This window comes from Schistocerca americana, chromosome 3 (assembly GCF_021461395.2).
Source record: "Schistocerca americana isolate TAMUIC-IGC-003095 chromosome 3, iqSchAmer2.1, whole genome shotgun sequence".
Lineage (NCBI taxonomy): Eukaryota > Metazoa > Arthropoda > Insecta > Orthoptera > Acrididae > Schistocerca > Schistocerca americana.
The window spans coordinates 630,900,204-630,917,755 of record NC_060121.1 but is presented as its reverse complement, the minus strand read 5'-3'; the positions used below and the strand labels follow the sequence as shown (position 1 = coordinate 630,917,755).

The window sequence follows — 17,552 nt, the reverse complement described above, 5'->3', positions numbered from 1 at the left end:
AAAAGAGTGGAAGAACTGGTAGAAACTGATCCATTGGAAGATTAATTTGGGTTCTGCAGAAATGTAGGCACATGCAAGGCGATACTGTGAATTATGACTTATCTTAGAAGGTAGATTGAAGAAAGACAAATCTACATGTATAACATTCATAAATTTAGAAAAGCTTTTGACTGGAATATGCTCTGAAATAATGAAGTTTATAAGGAACAAAATAGAGGGAGCAAAAAGTGATCTACAACATGTACAGAGACAAGTTGTAAGACTCAAAGGACATGAAAGGGAAGCATTAGTTGAGGAGGAGTGAGCCGGGCCTGTAACCTATCCCTGTGTTTTTTTCGGTCTGTACATTGAGCAAGCACTAAAGCAAACAAAGGAGAAATTTGGACACAAGGATTAAAGTTTAGGAAGAAAAAAATAAATACTGTAACATTTCCCCAGTGATGATATAAATCTGGCAAGAGAGAGCAAAGAACTTGGAAGATAAGATAAATGGAATGGCGAGTGCCTTGAGATTATCAGGCAAACCTCATCAAAAGTAAAGTAAGGGTAATAGCATGTAGTCAAATTACATCAGGTGATGTTGAATAATAATATCTACGTCCATACACCTCAAGCCACTATGTCGTGTACTGCGGAGGTTACCATATACCACTACTAGTCACTCTCTTTCCTTTTTTTTACTTATATCCATCTGCACAAAACCTTTTTTTTCTCTCACATTGTCTTTGTGGTCATTTAGAGAAATGTACGTTGGTGCCAGAATAATCATTCTGCAGTCAGCTACAAATGCCCCCCCCCCCCCCCCACCTTTTTTTAATTGTCATTTTTCCTCCAGGGATTTCCACTTGAGTTCACGAAGCATCTCCGTAACATTCTCATGTTGATCTAACCTACCAGTAACTAATCTTAACAGCACACCTCTGAATTGATGTGCTCCTTTAATTCAACCTGGTGGCGATCTCAAACACTCGAGCAGTACTCAAGACTGAGCTGTACTTGTGCCCTATAAGTGTCCCCTTTACAGATGAAACCCACTTTTCTAAATTTCTTCCACTGATCCAAAGTTGCCTAATCGCTTTCCCTGCTACTGTCCTTATTGGCCATTCTGTTTCATATTGTTTTGCAACATTGCGTCGTGACATTTAATTGACGTGACTGTCAAGTAGTACACCACTAACACTGTATTCGAACATTATAGTTGCTATTCAACTGCATTAACTCACATGTTCTGCATTTGGAGCACGTTGCCATTCATCACACCAACAGAAGTTCTAAGTCATCCTGTATCCTTCTACAGTCACTCAACGATGTTCTATTACTTATGAAGTTTCTGAACCTATTCTGTATGCTCATACCTGCATTGACAGCATGAAAGGGGGCAGATCTGCATGTGATTGTGTTTATGGGGGGAAGGGAAGAGAGGGGGGCAGGTCATTTATTGGAATCTGCTAAAATAGATCATGTATCAGCAGGTGTTAGAGATCGGAATCTGTAGTTATAAATCTTGTGTCAGTCTTAATACAGCCATCTGCAAATCGTTAGGATCATCATTAGATAATGTCAGAGTTGAAATTTATTACTTGTGATTAAAGTTTTGTTAAATATCTAGAACACTTTAAATATTTGTTGTTTCAGTTCATCCATATGTTGTAGCAATGTTATTGTCATAGTTAAACATGATGTATTACTCTCAATTTCTTAATAATTACTGTAAAGTTTCTATGATTAACTAAGTGAACTAGAAATTGTGACTGTGTACTTAATATCATATTTCTTGGTACTGCAATATTTTTCTTTTGTTTTGAGTCTTGTTTTCTTTTCCTCCTGAAGCAGTAGTTTTCCATATCATATGCAAATGAGAGCCAATGTTGTTTCATTATAAGTACAGTAGATATCATATTTTGATAAAATTGTTGGGAAGAAGTATGTAACTTATTTCCGTAAATGTGCAATTTAGGTGATTTTAAAATTTGTGTTCAAACTGGTGTATTATTGTCACAGTGATCAAAATACATGGGAACCAGTGCATAATATGGCAGCTTGTGACAAGTTGGTCGAGACATTTGAAAGAAATTTAGCAAGGCAGAAAGCAGCTCAACAACAGGGAAAGATAATGTCAGCTGCTACACCAAATCAAAAGCCTGTGTCAAGGACACCAAAACCCCAGGTGAAGAGTATAGAGCCACCAGTTGAACCAGGAAACAGTGGTGGCATTGAAAGGTAAGATGAGTAACCATGTATTGTCTCTCCCTCCATTGACCCCCCCCCCCCCCCCCCCCCTCTTTGGGAGGGCAGTGGTTCAAATTCCTGTCTAACCATCAAGACTTAGATTTTCCATATTTTCCTTAAATTGCTTAAGATGAATGCTGGTGTGGTTCGTTTGAGAGGTTGTGGCTAATTTCCATCTCCATCCTTCCTTACTTCCCCAAAATGAGTGTATGCTCCATCTCTAGAGACTAATTGTGGAGTGTCCTAGGTCTGCTAAAGTGAAATTAACACTCTGTATTACACTGTAAGGATGGATACACTATTATCGCTTGAAAATTCACAAAAAAAGTCCACAACAGTTCTTCATAAAGTTGCAGACACACCAAGAGAACAATAAAGATTCTCTGCAGCCATGTAAGTCTGTCAGCATCCATTTATTCACAATCCTGAGAGTTGTCCAGATGAGTTCCAACTTGCAGACCATTCACATATGCACAGCATCAGTGATATAGATACTGTACTAGATACATGACGCTGAAGCCAGCAGTTGCTGGTGTTGTGTTCTCTGGATCCCTCCTGGTAGTCATTGATGCAGCAAGTGGGAAGAGGTGCCTCTCCCTGGTGGACCTACTTTGATGTGACTGGACCTGTAGTTGTTGGACTGTCTTAGTCTGGCATCTTAAAGTTATACAGAGCTGGACTCAGTCCTGGCTTGAGGTGGAAGCTGCTGTTCGTAGACACAGCTGGCTTGCATGCTGTATCAGCATGGCGCCATTGGGTGAACATTTGTTGTCCACAACCAAATCGGATGATGCCTGGTATCTCTGCTGAAACTTTCCCCAAGATGTGATCCCATATCTCCATGTCCATAGAGTAGTGGGGGCGATGTTTGGTGTAGCACGTGTTGTCGGCAGAAGGTTCCAGAGTGTCCAGTGTCGGAGATCATGCAACAGTTTCACTGGAGTGTGTCCCTTGGTTGGTTTAGTTCTGAACTAGGTTGAGACCTCAGCTTTGGATTTTACCCTAAGAGATGTGATGGACTGTCCTGCTTCAGGATTGGAGACTGAGAGAAACAATGCTATTGTCTGTTGCGTTATGCCATTCTGAGAGCAGAACCCTGAAACCCTGGGGGCCATTGTCCATTATGGTCTTGGGGCCTCTTCAGTGGTGAATATTTTCTTCAAGCTGCATATTCTATCTGTTGCTGAGGTATTCCTCATTCATATGACGGGGGGCAGGGGGGGGGGGGGGGGGGGGGGAATTTGGAGTATGTGTCAACGATAACGAGTCATATCTCTCACAGGAATAGGCAAGAAAAGTCGACATCTACACATCTCCTATGGTGTCCCAGTATCTACCAGGCTTGGAATCTCTGACAGGTTGCTGACTTAACAAGCAGGAGGAGTGCTTGATGTTGGGCCTGATAGATATATCACATGCTCAATGCTTCCATGTGCATTGCCCCCAGTGATCAGAAGCGCAGATGATTTATGGTTGCCTGTATAGCCGAGTGTGTTCACACACCGATTTCTGGATTGCGGGAGACGAATCTGACCTGGATTGGATCCACTTTGTGGATAGACAATGAGTGCTGGTGAATGTAACCTGGAAGTGGTTTTCATGCTGTTCCCCAGGTCCCACTAGGTAAATGCAGAACTAGTATTCACATCCCACCTAAGGTATGAGCTACACAAACGTTTAAAAAATGTTCCCACCCTTGTGCATATGCTTAACTCTAGACATGGGCAGCTAGTCTGGTATCTCGCTCTGCAAAAGTGGAACACGTGCCGGAGGAAATGGACCAAGATGGCCATTGTAGGACATAATCCCATTTTTACGGCAGTTTGCTTACAGTGTGAGTATGCCACTCGCCTCATCATGTGAATATGATGGCCAGTAGTGTTTCCCGCAGCTGATATAAATACAGTTGCCCAGCGAATGGTCGGTCAGTTCTATACTCGCATCTGATATAATCAATTGCTATAATCTCTGTTCTACAGACTATTCAATAACCACCTCACTTGACAGTTGGTCTTTCTTTCTGGTCGCGATTTGGAGTGTCTCTCTCTTTGCCCTTGACCTGTCTCTCTCTTTGCTCTTGGCCTGTTGACACTGGTGTGGCTAAGGTTTCCTATTTGCACTTCATTATTTACATAGCTTGCTTTGGTCTTGTCTCGTCTGTGGCCTGTCCACCATCAGTCAGCCATGTTTAGCTCAGCTACCACTTGATGTTGTGTTCTCTTCCACATATGGCCTTTCTGCCTTATGCCTTCAGTTGTTTTTCTGTTGGGTAGTGACTCCCGCCCGCCCCCCCCCCCCCCCCCCCCCCCCCCCCCCCCCCATGAACCATGGACCTTGCCGTTGGTGGGGAGGCTTGCGTGCCTCAGCGATACAGATAGCCGTACCGTAGGTGCAACCACAACGGAGGGGTATCTGTTGAGAGGCCAGACAAACGTGTGGTTCCTGAAGAGGGGCAGCAGCCTTTTCAGTAGTTGCAAGGGCAACAGTCTGGATCATTGACTGATCTGGCCTTGTAACAATAACCAAAACGGCCTTGCTGTGCTGGTACTGCGAACGGCTGAAAGCAAGGGGAAACTACAGCCGTAATTTTTCCCGAGGGCATGCAGCTTTACTGTATGATTAAATGATGATGGCGTCCTCTTGGGTAAAATATTCCGGAGGTAAAATAGTCCCCCATTCGGATCTCCGGGCGGGGACTACTCAAGAGGATGTCGTTATCAGGAGAAAGAAAACTGGCATTCTACGGATCGGAGTGTGGAATGTCAGATCCCTTAATCGGGCAGGTAGGTTAGAAAATTTAAAAAGGGAAATGGATAGGTTAAAGTTAGATATAGTGGGAATTAGTGAAGTTCGGTGGCAGGAGGAACAAGACTTCTGGTCAGGTGACTACAGGGTTATAAACACAAAATCAAATAGGGGTAATGCAGGAGTAGGTTTAATAATGAATAGGAAAATAGGAATGCGGATAAGCTACTACAAGCAGCATAGTGAACGCATTATTGTGGCCAAGATAGATACGAAGCCCACACCTACTACAGTAGTACAAGTTTATATGCCAACTAGCTCTGTAGATGACGAAGAAATTGAAGAAATGTATGATGAAATAAAAGAAATTATTCAGATTGTGAAGGGAGACAAAAATTTAATAGTCATGGGCGACTGGAATTCGAGTGTAGGAAAAGGGAGAGAAGGAAACATAGTAGGTGAATATGGATTGGGGCTAAGAAATGAAAGAGGAAGCCGCCTGGTAGAATTTTGCACAGAGCACAACATAATCATAACTAACACTTGGTTTAAGAATCATGAAAGAAGGTTGTATACATGGAAGAACCCTGGAGATACTAAAAGGTATCAGATAGATTATATAATGGTAAGACAGAGATTTAGGAACCAGGTTTTAAATTGTAAGACATTTCCAGGGGCAGATGTGGACTCTGACCACAATCTATTGGTTATGACCTGTAGATTAAAACTGAAGAAACTGCAAAAAGGTGGGAATTTAAGGAGATGGGACCTGGATAAACTGAAAGAACCAGAGGTTGTACAGAGTTTCAGGGAGAGCGTAAGGGAACAATTGACAGGAATGGGGGAAAGAAATACAGTAGAAGAAGAATGGGTAGCTTTGAGGGATGAAGTAGCGAAGGCAGCAGAGGATCAAGTAAGTAAAAAGACGAGGGCTAGTAGAAATCCTTGGGTAACAGAAGAAATATTGAATTTAATTGATGAAAGGAGAAAATATAAAAATGCAGTAAATGAAGCAGGCAAAAAGGAATACAAACGTCTCAAAAATGAGATTGACAGGAAGTGCAAAATGGCTAAGCAGGGATGGCTAGAGGACAAATGTAAGGATGTAGAGGCTTATCTCACTAGGGGTGAGATAGATACTGCCTACAGGAAAATTAAAGAGACATTTGGAGATAAGAGAACAACTTGTATGAATATCAAGAGCTCAGATGGAAACCCAGTTCTAAGCAAAGAAGGGAAAGCAGAAAGGTGGAAGGAGTATATAGAGCGTCTATACAAGGGCGATGTACTTGAGGACAATATTATGGAAATGGAAGAGGATGTAGATGAAGATGAAATGGGAGATGTGATACTGCGTGAAGAGTTTGACAGAGCACTGAAAGACCTGAGTCAAAACAAGGCCCCCGGAGTAGACAACATTCCATTGGAACTACTGACGGCCTTGGGAGAGCCAGTCCTGACAAAACTCTACCATCTGGTGAGCAAGATGTATGAGACAGGCGAAATACCCTCAGACTTCAAGAAGAATATAATAATTCAAATCCCAAAGAAAGCAGGTGTTGACAGATGTGAAACGTACCGAACTATCAGTCTAATAAGTCACAGCTGCAAAATACTGACACGAATTCTTTACAGACGAATGGAAAAACTAGTAGAAGCCAACCTCGGGGAAGATCAGTTTGGATTCCGTAGAAACACTGGAACACGTGAGGCAATACTGACCTTACGACTTATCTTAGAAGAAAGATTAAGGAAAGGCAAACCTACGTGTCTAGCATTTGTAAACTTGGAGAAAGCTTTTGACAATGTTGACTGGAATACTCTCTTTCAAATTCTAAAGGTGGCAGGGGTAAAATACAGGGAGCGAAATGCTATTTACAATTTGTACAGAAACCAGATGGCAGTTATAAGAGTCGAGGGACATGAAAGGGAAGCAGTGGTTGGGAAGGGAGTAAGACAGGGTTGTAGCCTCTCCCCGATGTTGTTCAATCTGCATATTGAGCAAGCAGTAAGGGAAACAAAAGAAAAATTCGGAGTAGGTATTAAAATTCATGGAGAAGAAATAAAAAAAATTTGAGGTTCGCCGATGACATTGTAATTCTGTCAGAGACAGCAAAGGACTTGGAAGAGCAGTTGAATGGAATGGACAGTGTCTTGAAAGGAGGATATAAGATGAACATCAACAAAAGCAAAACAAGGATAATGGAATGTAGTCGAATTAAGTCGGGTGATGCTGAGGGAATTAGATTAGGAAATGAGGCACTTAAAGTAGTAAAGGAGTTTTGCTATTTGGGGAGCAAAATAACTGATGATGGTCGAAGTAGAGAGGATATAAAATGTAGGCTGGCAATAGCAAGGAAAGCGTTTCTGAAGAAGAGAAATTTGTTAACATCCAGTATTGATTTAAGTGTCAGGAAGTCATTTCTGAAAGTATTCGTATGGAGTGTAGCCATGTATGGAAGTGGAACATGGACGATAAATAGTTTGGACAAGAAGAGAATAGAAGGTTTCGAAATGTGGTGCTACAGAAGAATGCTGAAGATTAGATGGGTAGATCACATAACTAATGAGGAAGTATTGAATAGGATTGGGGAGAAGAGAAGTTTGTGGCACAACTTGACCAGAAGAAGGGATCGGTTGGTAGGACATGTTCTGAGGCATCAGGGGATCACCAATTTAGTATTGGAGGGCAGCGTGGAGGGTAAAAATCGTAGAGGGAGACCAAGAGATGAATACACTAAGCAGATTCAGAAGGTTGTTGGTTGCAGTAGGTACTGGGAGATGAAAAAGCTTGCACAGGATAGAGTAGCATGGAGAGCTGCATCAAACCAGTCTCAGGACTGAAGACCACAACAACAACAACAAGTGATACTTCCAGCTAATCATGGATAAACATTGTTTTTTCTTTTCTCTTTTTTTTTAAGTTTTTCGGTAGCTTGGGTGCTAAATTGGCTTGCCTGCTGGAGAAACAGCAACAGTTAATGCAGCAGCAGCTGCTTCAGATACATGTGTCAAAAAAGTCACTTTAGTTTCAGGCAGACAAACTCTGAGCACATGAGGTCACTTTGCTGCACGTCTCAGAGTCCCCTGCAGTCGATGCCCCCAATTGTCCCTGTCATTTGCACCTTTGAGTGACTCTATTGAGGACTGGGTCACATATTTGCATCAGCTGAAGCAACATTTCACAGCGTATTGAGTCACAGATGATTCATTGCAGCAATTATTATTTCTGTCTTGCATGTTGCTGGACATATTTTTTATGTCTGTACCCGTGAGGTGTTTTGACAAGTCTAGATTGTTCCACAAAGAATGGACTTAAGATATTGCTTTAACTTTTGAAGAGCCTCTTTACAATGCTGTCACCATTCATTTTGTTTTTTAATTTTTTACTTAAATTATTAAGAGGTCTGCTGATCTATGTGGCATTTGGGAGGAATTTGGCGTAGTAATTGATTTTACCAAGAAAATCCCCCGTTAATGTAAGGAATATGCTGTGAATAATGAAAATTGATGTCAGATCAAACCTCATACTAGGATTTTGTGCTTTTCACAAACCATCACGAAACACATTTAGATTCTTTTGAAAATGGTCTGATAATTCTAGCAGTTAAGTTTTCACATCTACTTTGGACATTGTTCAACAAAAGAAGTATCCATGTTGCACAGAGCTTTCATACAATTAATTCTGCATTTAATATGTAATGTTCTTTTTCTTCCTATATGCCTATGGCATTATCTCCCAATATTGCGTTACATTTTTTTTCCCTTCTGCTATGAATTGTGGGGCATCCTTCATACGGATCCGCTTCAAGAGAAGCACATTCGTGATTGAATTCAGCCACTCCCTTCTTAATAGTTAAAAATGAAGTAGCAAACTGTTCATAATCTTACACCAACATTAGAGGAATTCTGAGTTATGATACAGTGTGCGAAACAAAATGTGTTGTGATTGTGTAGTACTCCAGTGTTCCCATTTGACTGAAACATAACTACTTAAGTGAGTACCTTCTTTTCACTATATTCTTTTTCACTTGTTCACTGTATTCTATTTTGAAAATTTGTCGAAAATAATTACACCCATGGAAAAAATTGACGATTTCTTTACATGTCAAACTTTCTGGTTGTGGCTTGAGGATACTAGTTGCATTAATATTGTGCACAACAAATTTGCATCATATTATCTTTTTGTTGCATATGTTTGCATTTGTAGCTACAGTATAATTTACTTTTTCTGTGTAATTACTTGTACCACTAGGTTTGTACCTTCGTTTAATATTAACGTAATTTATGCAACACTTTCCCCATTTTATACAAAATTAGATATATTTTATGGTAAGTATTGTAAATTTAAATGCAGTTTTTCATTACCTTTTAAATATTGTGATTAAGAAGCTACACATGGGACTAAGAGGTCAGGGGATTCCTCCTGTAATCATTTGTGGAGTGGACACCTTCAGAGGAGGAAGTATACAAAATGAAAATAAAATTATAGGAATGTAGTATTTTGTAAGAATGAAATTTTGTTTTGAGTTAACAACAGAGTACTGCATTTTTTTCGTGAAATATAAGTCATAAGATTGCTGCACCACATAACTACAATACTTTTTACAGCCGCCCTGTGCGAAGTAGCAAGAAAAAAGCATTAGCGCAAGTGAAGTCTTGGTGTGGTTCTATGGCAAAGAAGTCTGATTCAGAACTGGGTATGCATCAAAGAATTTTAAATAACTATTAGTTATTAATTTAAGCTTAACCTTGTTGCAGTTATAGCTTGAAAACTAACTCTGTAATGGAAATGAGCTTTCTCTAAACATACTCTATGTTATTGTCTGTTACCAACAATTGCCATCTACGGAGTTGCAGGTATGAACTATTTTGGGAAAATCTAGCTAACAGTTACCCACTCTATTTATTCTGTGCACTGTTTTGATGTAATAGAATAGTGTGCCCTGTGTATTCGAAAGATCCTCAGTTGCAGTCATCTCCTTCGGTCACCTCGTTCAAGTGAAAATTTCACCTTGAAGCACTGTCCAGTACAAAGTTATTTGAAGGTGAGTCTTGTCACTGTGGAAAAGGAAACAATGGCATCAATATATTCAGAACAGGAAAATACTGGAATACTGTACACACAAATTTGCAGTTGTTTCATATGTAATTATTTTGATTGTCTTGTTAAAAACTCTTGACAAAGATGTACTAATTAGGGCTTTATGAGGAACTACCCTGACCATTTTTCATAATGGTGGATTTCAATTGGCACAACATGCTGTGTGGCTTGGTCATTGCATCCCCAGGGGTAGAGTCATTGAGACAAGACACTTGTTCATTTAGAGAATATATCAGTGGTTTTCCCCACCCCCAGTTCTTTTAAACACTCAAATTCCACGTATGAAACAGTTATGTTATAAGAAAAGCTAGTTTTCCATGCATCATATCTCCTGAACTATGTTTCATACAGTGATGTAATTTGTATGTACGTTCAGTGGTATAAGTGGATACTGTCTGCAAAATGTGTTAGTGGCAAAGAATTAATAGATTAAAATGCCATGCTTGTTGCTGAAGGTTGACTGCATGAATATTGAAACTAGAAAGAAAGAGAAATTTTTCCTCTCATTATTTTGTGGGAGTGTCAGTGAGAAAAGATTTCAAAAATGTCTGAAAATATGTGTTAAGTTTTTCGGAAATCACTTAAGTGTTCTCATTCTCAGACACTGGATGAACCCACATCTACATCTAAATCTATATCCACACTCTGCAAACCACTGTGAAGTGTGTTGCAGAGGACATGTCTCGTGGTACCAGTTGTTAGGTTTTCTTCCTGTTCCATTCATGCATGGAGTGCAGGAAGGATGATTGTTTGAGTGCCACTGTGCATGCTGTAATGATTCTAATCGTATCCTCATGATCCCTATGTGGATGATACATAGGGGTTGTTATGTATTCCTAGAGTCATTGTTTAAATCTGATCGTTGAAACTTCGTTAGTAGACTTTCTCAAGATAGTTAACATATCTTCAAGACTCTTTCAGTTCAGTTCCTTCAGTATCTCTTACACTCTCCCAGGGATCACACGCACCTGTGACCATTCATGCCGCTCTTGTGTGCATCCCCCAGAAGTCCTATTTGGTATTTGTCCCACACACTCGAGCAGTATTCTAGAACCAGTCGCACAAATGATTTGTAAGCAATCTCTCTTGTAGACTGATTGCATTTCCCCAATATTTTAACAATAAACCGAAGTCTTTCACTTGCTTTATACACGATTGAGCCTATGGGATCATTCCATTTCATATTCCTACAAAGTGTTACACTCGGGTAGTCGTGTGAGTATAGCCAGGTAGTTGTATGAGTTGGCCGATTTCAGCTGTGATTCTTTGGCTTAAGCAGCCAGGGATTGTGATCATGTGTGTGAATTGAGTTCACAAGAGTGTGTTGTTAATTTCTGATGAAGGCCTTGTTGGCTGAAAGCTTACTTTATGACAGTCTTTTTGTTGTGCCTATCTGCGAGTCAGCATCTCTGCTGTATGGTGAGTAGCAATTACCCTTTCCATAATATTGTCATTGATATTATAGTCTTAGGACATTAAGTTTCTTCTTTTTGAAGTGCACAATTTTTGTACATTTAAGGCAAGTTGCCAGTCTTTGCACCACATCGAAATCTTATCAGGATCTGATTGAATATTTATGTAGCCTCTTTCAGACAGTACTTTGTTATAGATAAATGCATTATCTGCAAATCCTGATTTTACTATTGATATTGTCTGCAAGGTCATTACTTTACATCGTGAATAGCAAGGGTCCCACCCGAAGTTATTTCTGCATCTGTCAATAGTTCTTCATCCAAGGTAACATGCTGTGTCTTCCCTACCAAAAAATCCTCAATCCAGTTCACAAATTTCACTTGATACTCCATATGATCGTACTTTTGGCAACAAGTGTTCATGTGGTACTGGGTCAAATGCTTTTTGAAAATCACGAAATACTGCTCTATCTCACTCCATTGTTCCAAAGCCTTTAGTATGTCTTGTGAGAGAAGTGTGATTTGGGCTTTACATGATTGATGTTTTCGGAATCCTGCTGATTGGCATGGAGGAGATCATTCTGTTAGAGATATTTGAGCTCAGAATATGCTCCAAGATTTCTACAACAAATCGATGTTAGGGATATTGGACATTAGTTTCGTGAATTACTTCTACTACCCATCTTGTTGATGGGTATTACCTGTGCTTTTTTCCAAGAATGGGGCATGGTTTTTTGTTCGAGGGATCTATGATAGATTATAGATAGAAGGAGGACTAAGTCAGTCACAAATTCAGTATAGAATCTGATAGTAATTCCATCAGGCCATGGAGCTTCATCCAGTTTTAACAATTCAGCTGTTTCTTAACACCACTGACACTAATACTTATCTCTTCAGTGGTAGGAGGATGAAATTGGGGAATTCTGGGTTATGTCAGCTTTGGCTCTGCCATCCTCAGTTTCTATTCTTGCGTCATTCACTAGGGGTTGGACACTTAACCCTAGCATTACCAACGGGGGGGCCTCGTAGGCCCACTGACTCAGTTTTTCTATGTTGTATCCACACCCTTTGATATATGAACTTGAAAGCAAAGGTAATTGTTCGTTATTGAATGTACTATTGAGTCATTACAGAATTTCGGAATAAAAATGTAATTAAAATTCATTTACTTGATTTAATTCTCTGTGGGCCTTAGAAGCCCACCCGTTGGTAATAGCAAGGAAAGATTTACGAGGTTGAGTCTCTCGTTTCAAATTCTTACCATGAAACGAATTTTGGCATTGTTGCCTTCAGACATATTATTATGAAGCGGACCATTGTTATTTTCAGTGTTTCTGCTGCTGTTGAACCAGCAACATGAGTAGACATCGTTTACGTGATAGTTCCATTGAAAGAGTGCTAGAAGAAGTTTTGAACGAATCAGATTTAGAGGAAAGTGAAGTGGATGATGATGCGGAAGAAATTAGAACTGATTCATCGTCTGAGAATGAAGATGAGGTTGAAGCCAATCCACCAGATGATAATGATACGGAATGTGATAAATTCATTGCAAAAAGTGGACGAGAGTATATTACGAAGCCATCTCGACAATATCGGCGTTCTGTACAAAATATAGTGCGAGAAAGAATGGGGCTAGGACAACAAGGAAGAATTGCGTCTCCGAAAGAGGCTATAGAGCTCTTTTTTACACCTCAAATTATGAATCTAATAAAACTACACTCAAATGAAGAGGCTTCTCGACTAGGTATTAAGCACACAGATGAAGATGAGTTATTTTGTTATATAGGACTCTTGCTAATCATGGGTTCAAATCATGACAATAAAATACCTGTCCAAGATTTATGGTCTTTGCTTCAGGGCCGACAAGTGTACTATGGATCAATGAGTCGGACCCGATTTTTTGAATTGACTGAAATATTGAGGTTTGGTGATAAGAACACAAGAGAAATTCGTCGCCAGACTGACAAGTTTGCTCCAATGAGGGAAATTTTTGAAAGCTTCAATTCTTCACTTCCATTGTATTTCATTCCTGGTCTACATACAACAGTGGATGAGATGTTGTCTTTGTTCCGTGATCGCTGTCCATTCAAGGTGTTTCTAAAAGAAAAACCTGGAAAATACGGCATTCTAATTCGAATGCTGTCAGATTCTGAGACTAGATATGTGATCAGCATGGACATCTATACAGGCAAGTCAGGAAATACACAGCATTCAAATGGACCGATGGAAATTGTAAAGAGACTAATAAAACCTATTGAAAAATCAGGCCGTAATGTTACCACAGATCGGTACTATACTTCAGTGGAGCTTGCTGAGACTCTATGGAATGATTTTCACCTCACACTTGTTGGCACCCTACAGTCTAACAGACGACACATACCTGAAGAGCTGAAGACTACAACTGGCCGCAGTTTACACTCTTCCATCTTTACTTATACTGACCCTCAGACACAGAGGCCACCAGTTACTCTTGCATCAACGCTAGTCCGCGAGAAGCCAAAACGACTGCTGTTGATGCTTTCAACTTATCACTCAGAAGGGGTGTTGAATGAAGACTCAAAAAAGACTAACATAAATCTTTTTTATAATTCTACAAAGGGAGGCGTGGACACCATAGACCAGATGGCAAGACACTACAGCACAAAGAGAGGAACAAGAAGATGGCCTTTGTCCCTCTTCTACACACTCATTGACATAGCAGCAATAAATGCATATTCACTCTTCCTCCTCAACTTTCCGAATTGGAAAAAGAATTTGCTAAACCGCAGAAGAGTTTTTATCACTAACTTAGGTCTCGAACTAATAAGATCTCAAGTAGATAAACGGGCACAAAATTTGTATGGACTTCAGAAGCCAGTAATAATGGCAATGGAAAGCATCACACAACGGAAGCTCAGCTGCTCTGTAGAACCATCATCCTCAACAGCGGAACCAGGAACACGTGGACGGTGCCACCTATGCTGCCAAGAAGCTGCATCTAAAAAGATCAAGTACAACAAGCTGGGAAAGTCAACTGTTACCTGCTCTCAGTGCCACAAACACGTCTGTGGGAAACACTGCAGGAAGACAGTGTTGTGTGAAAAATGCGTTGCGGAATGAGACAGTAAATTTTGTTTGCTTCATGTAGTGTATCGAATTAAAAAAGTCGTTTTTATAAGAAAACACTATTTTGAAACATTATTCCAAAAAATATATAAACTGAATCTCGTGATTTGTTCATTTTATTTCTATTATAATAACATCTTTTATTATCCAGTATACAAAAACAATGTCTAAGCATTTTGAATTGTTATTAGAGGTATCAGAAGTAAATAAACTTGATTTATGATAAAATAAATTGTGGTATTCTTTATGGGCCTTTGAGGCCCCCCCGTTGGTATTACATGTAACAAAAAATACGTTGGTAATGCTAGGGTTAACTTTGATCACTAATAGCCTTTATATACGACCAGAATTTTTTTGGATTTTATGAAAGATCATTTAACAGTATTCCTCTACATTAGTCATTGAAGGCTTCACACATTGCTCTCGTCAGCTAAATGCGTTTCATTCAGCATCTCTCTATCTATAGTCCTATGCTTTGTTTTACACCTATTATGCAGTAGTTTCTGCTTGTTTAGAAGTTTCTTTACAGTGACTGTATACCATGGAGGGTCCCTCCATTGTGAACTGTTCAGCTGGATACAATTCTACCCAGTGTGTGGTCAATTATTATTTTTTACCTAATTAATAGAGAGAGAGGGAGGGAGAGAGAGAGAGAGAGAGAGAGAGAGAGAGAGAGAGAGAGAGAGAGAGAGAGAGAGAGTGTGTGTGTGTGTCTGTGTGTATGTTTCTGCTTATTTTAGTTTTATAGTTTGGTAATCATTGCTGCCACCATGGTCACTGATACCAGTTTCTGTGTGGACATCCTCAAAGAGGTCAGGTGTATTTGCTGTCATTAGATATTTCCATCATGAGTGGGGTTCCTATTGTTGTAGGTAGTTTTCAGAGGCATTTAATAAAGTTTCACAGGTTATCTTATTACGCCACCACTAGCAAAAAATGTTGGATGATTGAAGTCTCCACTGATGGTTACAGTATGATTGGGGAACTTACATGTAAGTGAAGTGAGGTTTTCTCTAAAGGATTCGATTACATCAGGAAATGAGTCCGATGGGTGATAGAATGATCCAATTATCATTTTATGCTCACCCCTGATGCCGAGTCTTGCTGTAACAATTTCACGTGCAGCTTCAATTTCTATCTCGGTACATTTGAATTTCTTGTCTATTGCGACAAATGCATCACCTATATTTCTCATTTTGCCTACCCTCTCAGAAACACTTAAATTGTCTCCAAAAATCTCACTGCTATCAATTTCAGGTTTCAACCAGCTTTCTGTACCTAGTATTATGTAAGCCTCACTTCTTTTCATAAGCCCTTCAAACACTGGCACTTTGTTGCGAATGCTTTGGCAGTTGACCATTAGGAATTTACTACTCTCACCTGTGGGAGGCATTTCTTTCTATCTTACATTGATATTTCTGGGTTACCAAAAGCCATCATTATCTGATTGGGTAGAGAGTTGCCTAATATAAAAAACCCTTGTGTGCACCCAACACACTGTCGGCTACCTGAGTAGCAGCCTCTGATGTGTAGTGGATACCTGACCAATTTAGGGGAACACTACAGTTCTCAACCGTATGGCTCAAGTCAAGGAAGTTGCAGCCTAGCATGCCACAGGACCTTTGAAGTCTCTGGTTCAGTTTTTCCACTCTACTCAGAACCAAAGGGCCACGATCAGTTCTGGGGACAATGCTGCAAATTGTGAGCTTCATTGAAACTCCTAGCACAAGGCTAGTCTTCTCAACCTTCTCTGCCAGTCGCTCAGTATAATCTCCACTGTGAGTTATGTTGCCTCAAGAAATACATGCAGCTGCCAACTTGAATAATTGACTTACTTTGATAAACCTGTAACATATGTGAGTAGATTATGACTGCTTTTTAGATTTGGTCAATAATTATGTGAAATGGAGCCTCCTGTCAGATTAAAACTGTGTGCCAGACCAGGACTCGAACCCAGAAGCAAGTCATCAGTCCCAGCCTGGTACGTAGTTTACAACTCTGCAGAGCAAAAACTGTTTCTGAAATTATGTGAAAAAAACACAAAAACCAGATTTTGGTTGCCACATTAAGCTGTTAGATAGGCAGTCTGCAACAGGAATAGAGTAAGGTTTACCTGACAATTTTAGGTGTCCCTTAATATAAATGCCTTTTGAATTCTGGTCAGATGACGCACTTTTGCACATCTACATGGCTGTCTTCAGTGATTGACCTTTGCTTTTGTTCTGTAGCTGTTGAGAACTATTCAGTGGTAACTGACAACAGATTTGCATTCCAGCGATGTTTTTCTAGTGTGGGGCCATCTGATGGACAGAGTTGTAGTTGTTTTTTTAGGGGGGGGGGGGGGGGGAGCAAAACACTGCAGCAAAAGTTGATGCATCACGGGGGGGGGGGGGGGGGGGAATGGACATTATACAGCCAGAAAGCAGTAATTGAACAAAAAGAAAGTATGTTTGAGGAGGTGGATCATAGTATCATATTAGCCTTGTGATCCACCAAGTAGCCAAAACAATCTTACCAATGTCTAGCAACTGCCCTGGAAGAAAGCTTGTCCCTCGACAGGATAAAGAAAGCCACTCAGCGATCAAAGCTATGCGTGTGGCTTTGTGGAAGTTCACAGTATAAGCGAAAATCTTTCAGTTTTCCGAATCGTGAGGGCAGAAGCTTGGTGAGTGACTGAAGAAAGCAAGAGAATAGTCTGGAAGGAATTAGTGAATTTCATTAATTGCTCCAGATCAGCTAAACATTGGGAAGTAATAAGGAGAATTTTGGGCAAGGGCAGTGTGTCCCCTCCTACAGCCATATTGAGCAATAGGATCTTGGTGAGATCTCAAAGAGATATGACTGAAGAAATTTCTGAACACACTCTTAATGTCACTGTGTCAACCACACACACTCCATAGTTTGACATGCTCTGCAGAACTGTAGAGGCAAGAAGGTAAAATTTCTTCCTGAATAAT

The 17,552-nt window shown here is 40.1% G+C and overlaps 1 protein-coding gene across 5 annotated transcripts in view; it reads left to right on the top strand.

Moving 5' to 3' along the window:
• LOC124607023 overlaps nucleotides 1–17,552 on the top strand; it is a 116,218-nt gene that overhangs the window by 49,213 nt on the left and 49,453 nt on the right. For all 5 annotated transcript variants that reach the window (XM_047139186.1, XM_047139185.1, XM_047139184.1 and 2 more), the window contains 2 exons: nucleotides 2,002–2,220; nucleotides 9,586–9,674. In XM_047139186.1, coding sequence (XP_046995142.1) covers nucleotides 2,002–2,220; nucleotides 9,586–9,674 — 308 coding nt within the window. The remainder of the gene's footprint in view (nucleotides 1–2,001; nucleotides 2,221–9,585; nucleotides 9,675–17,552) is intronic.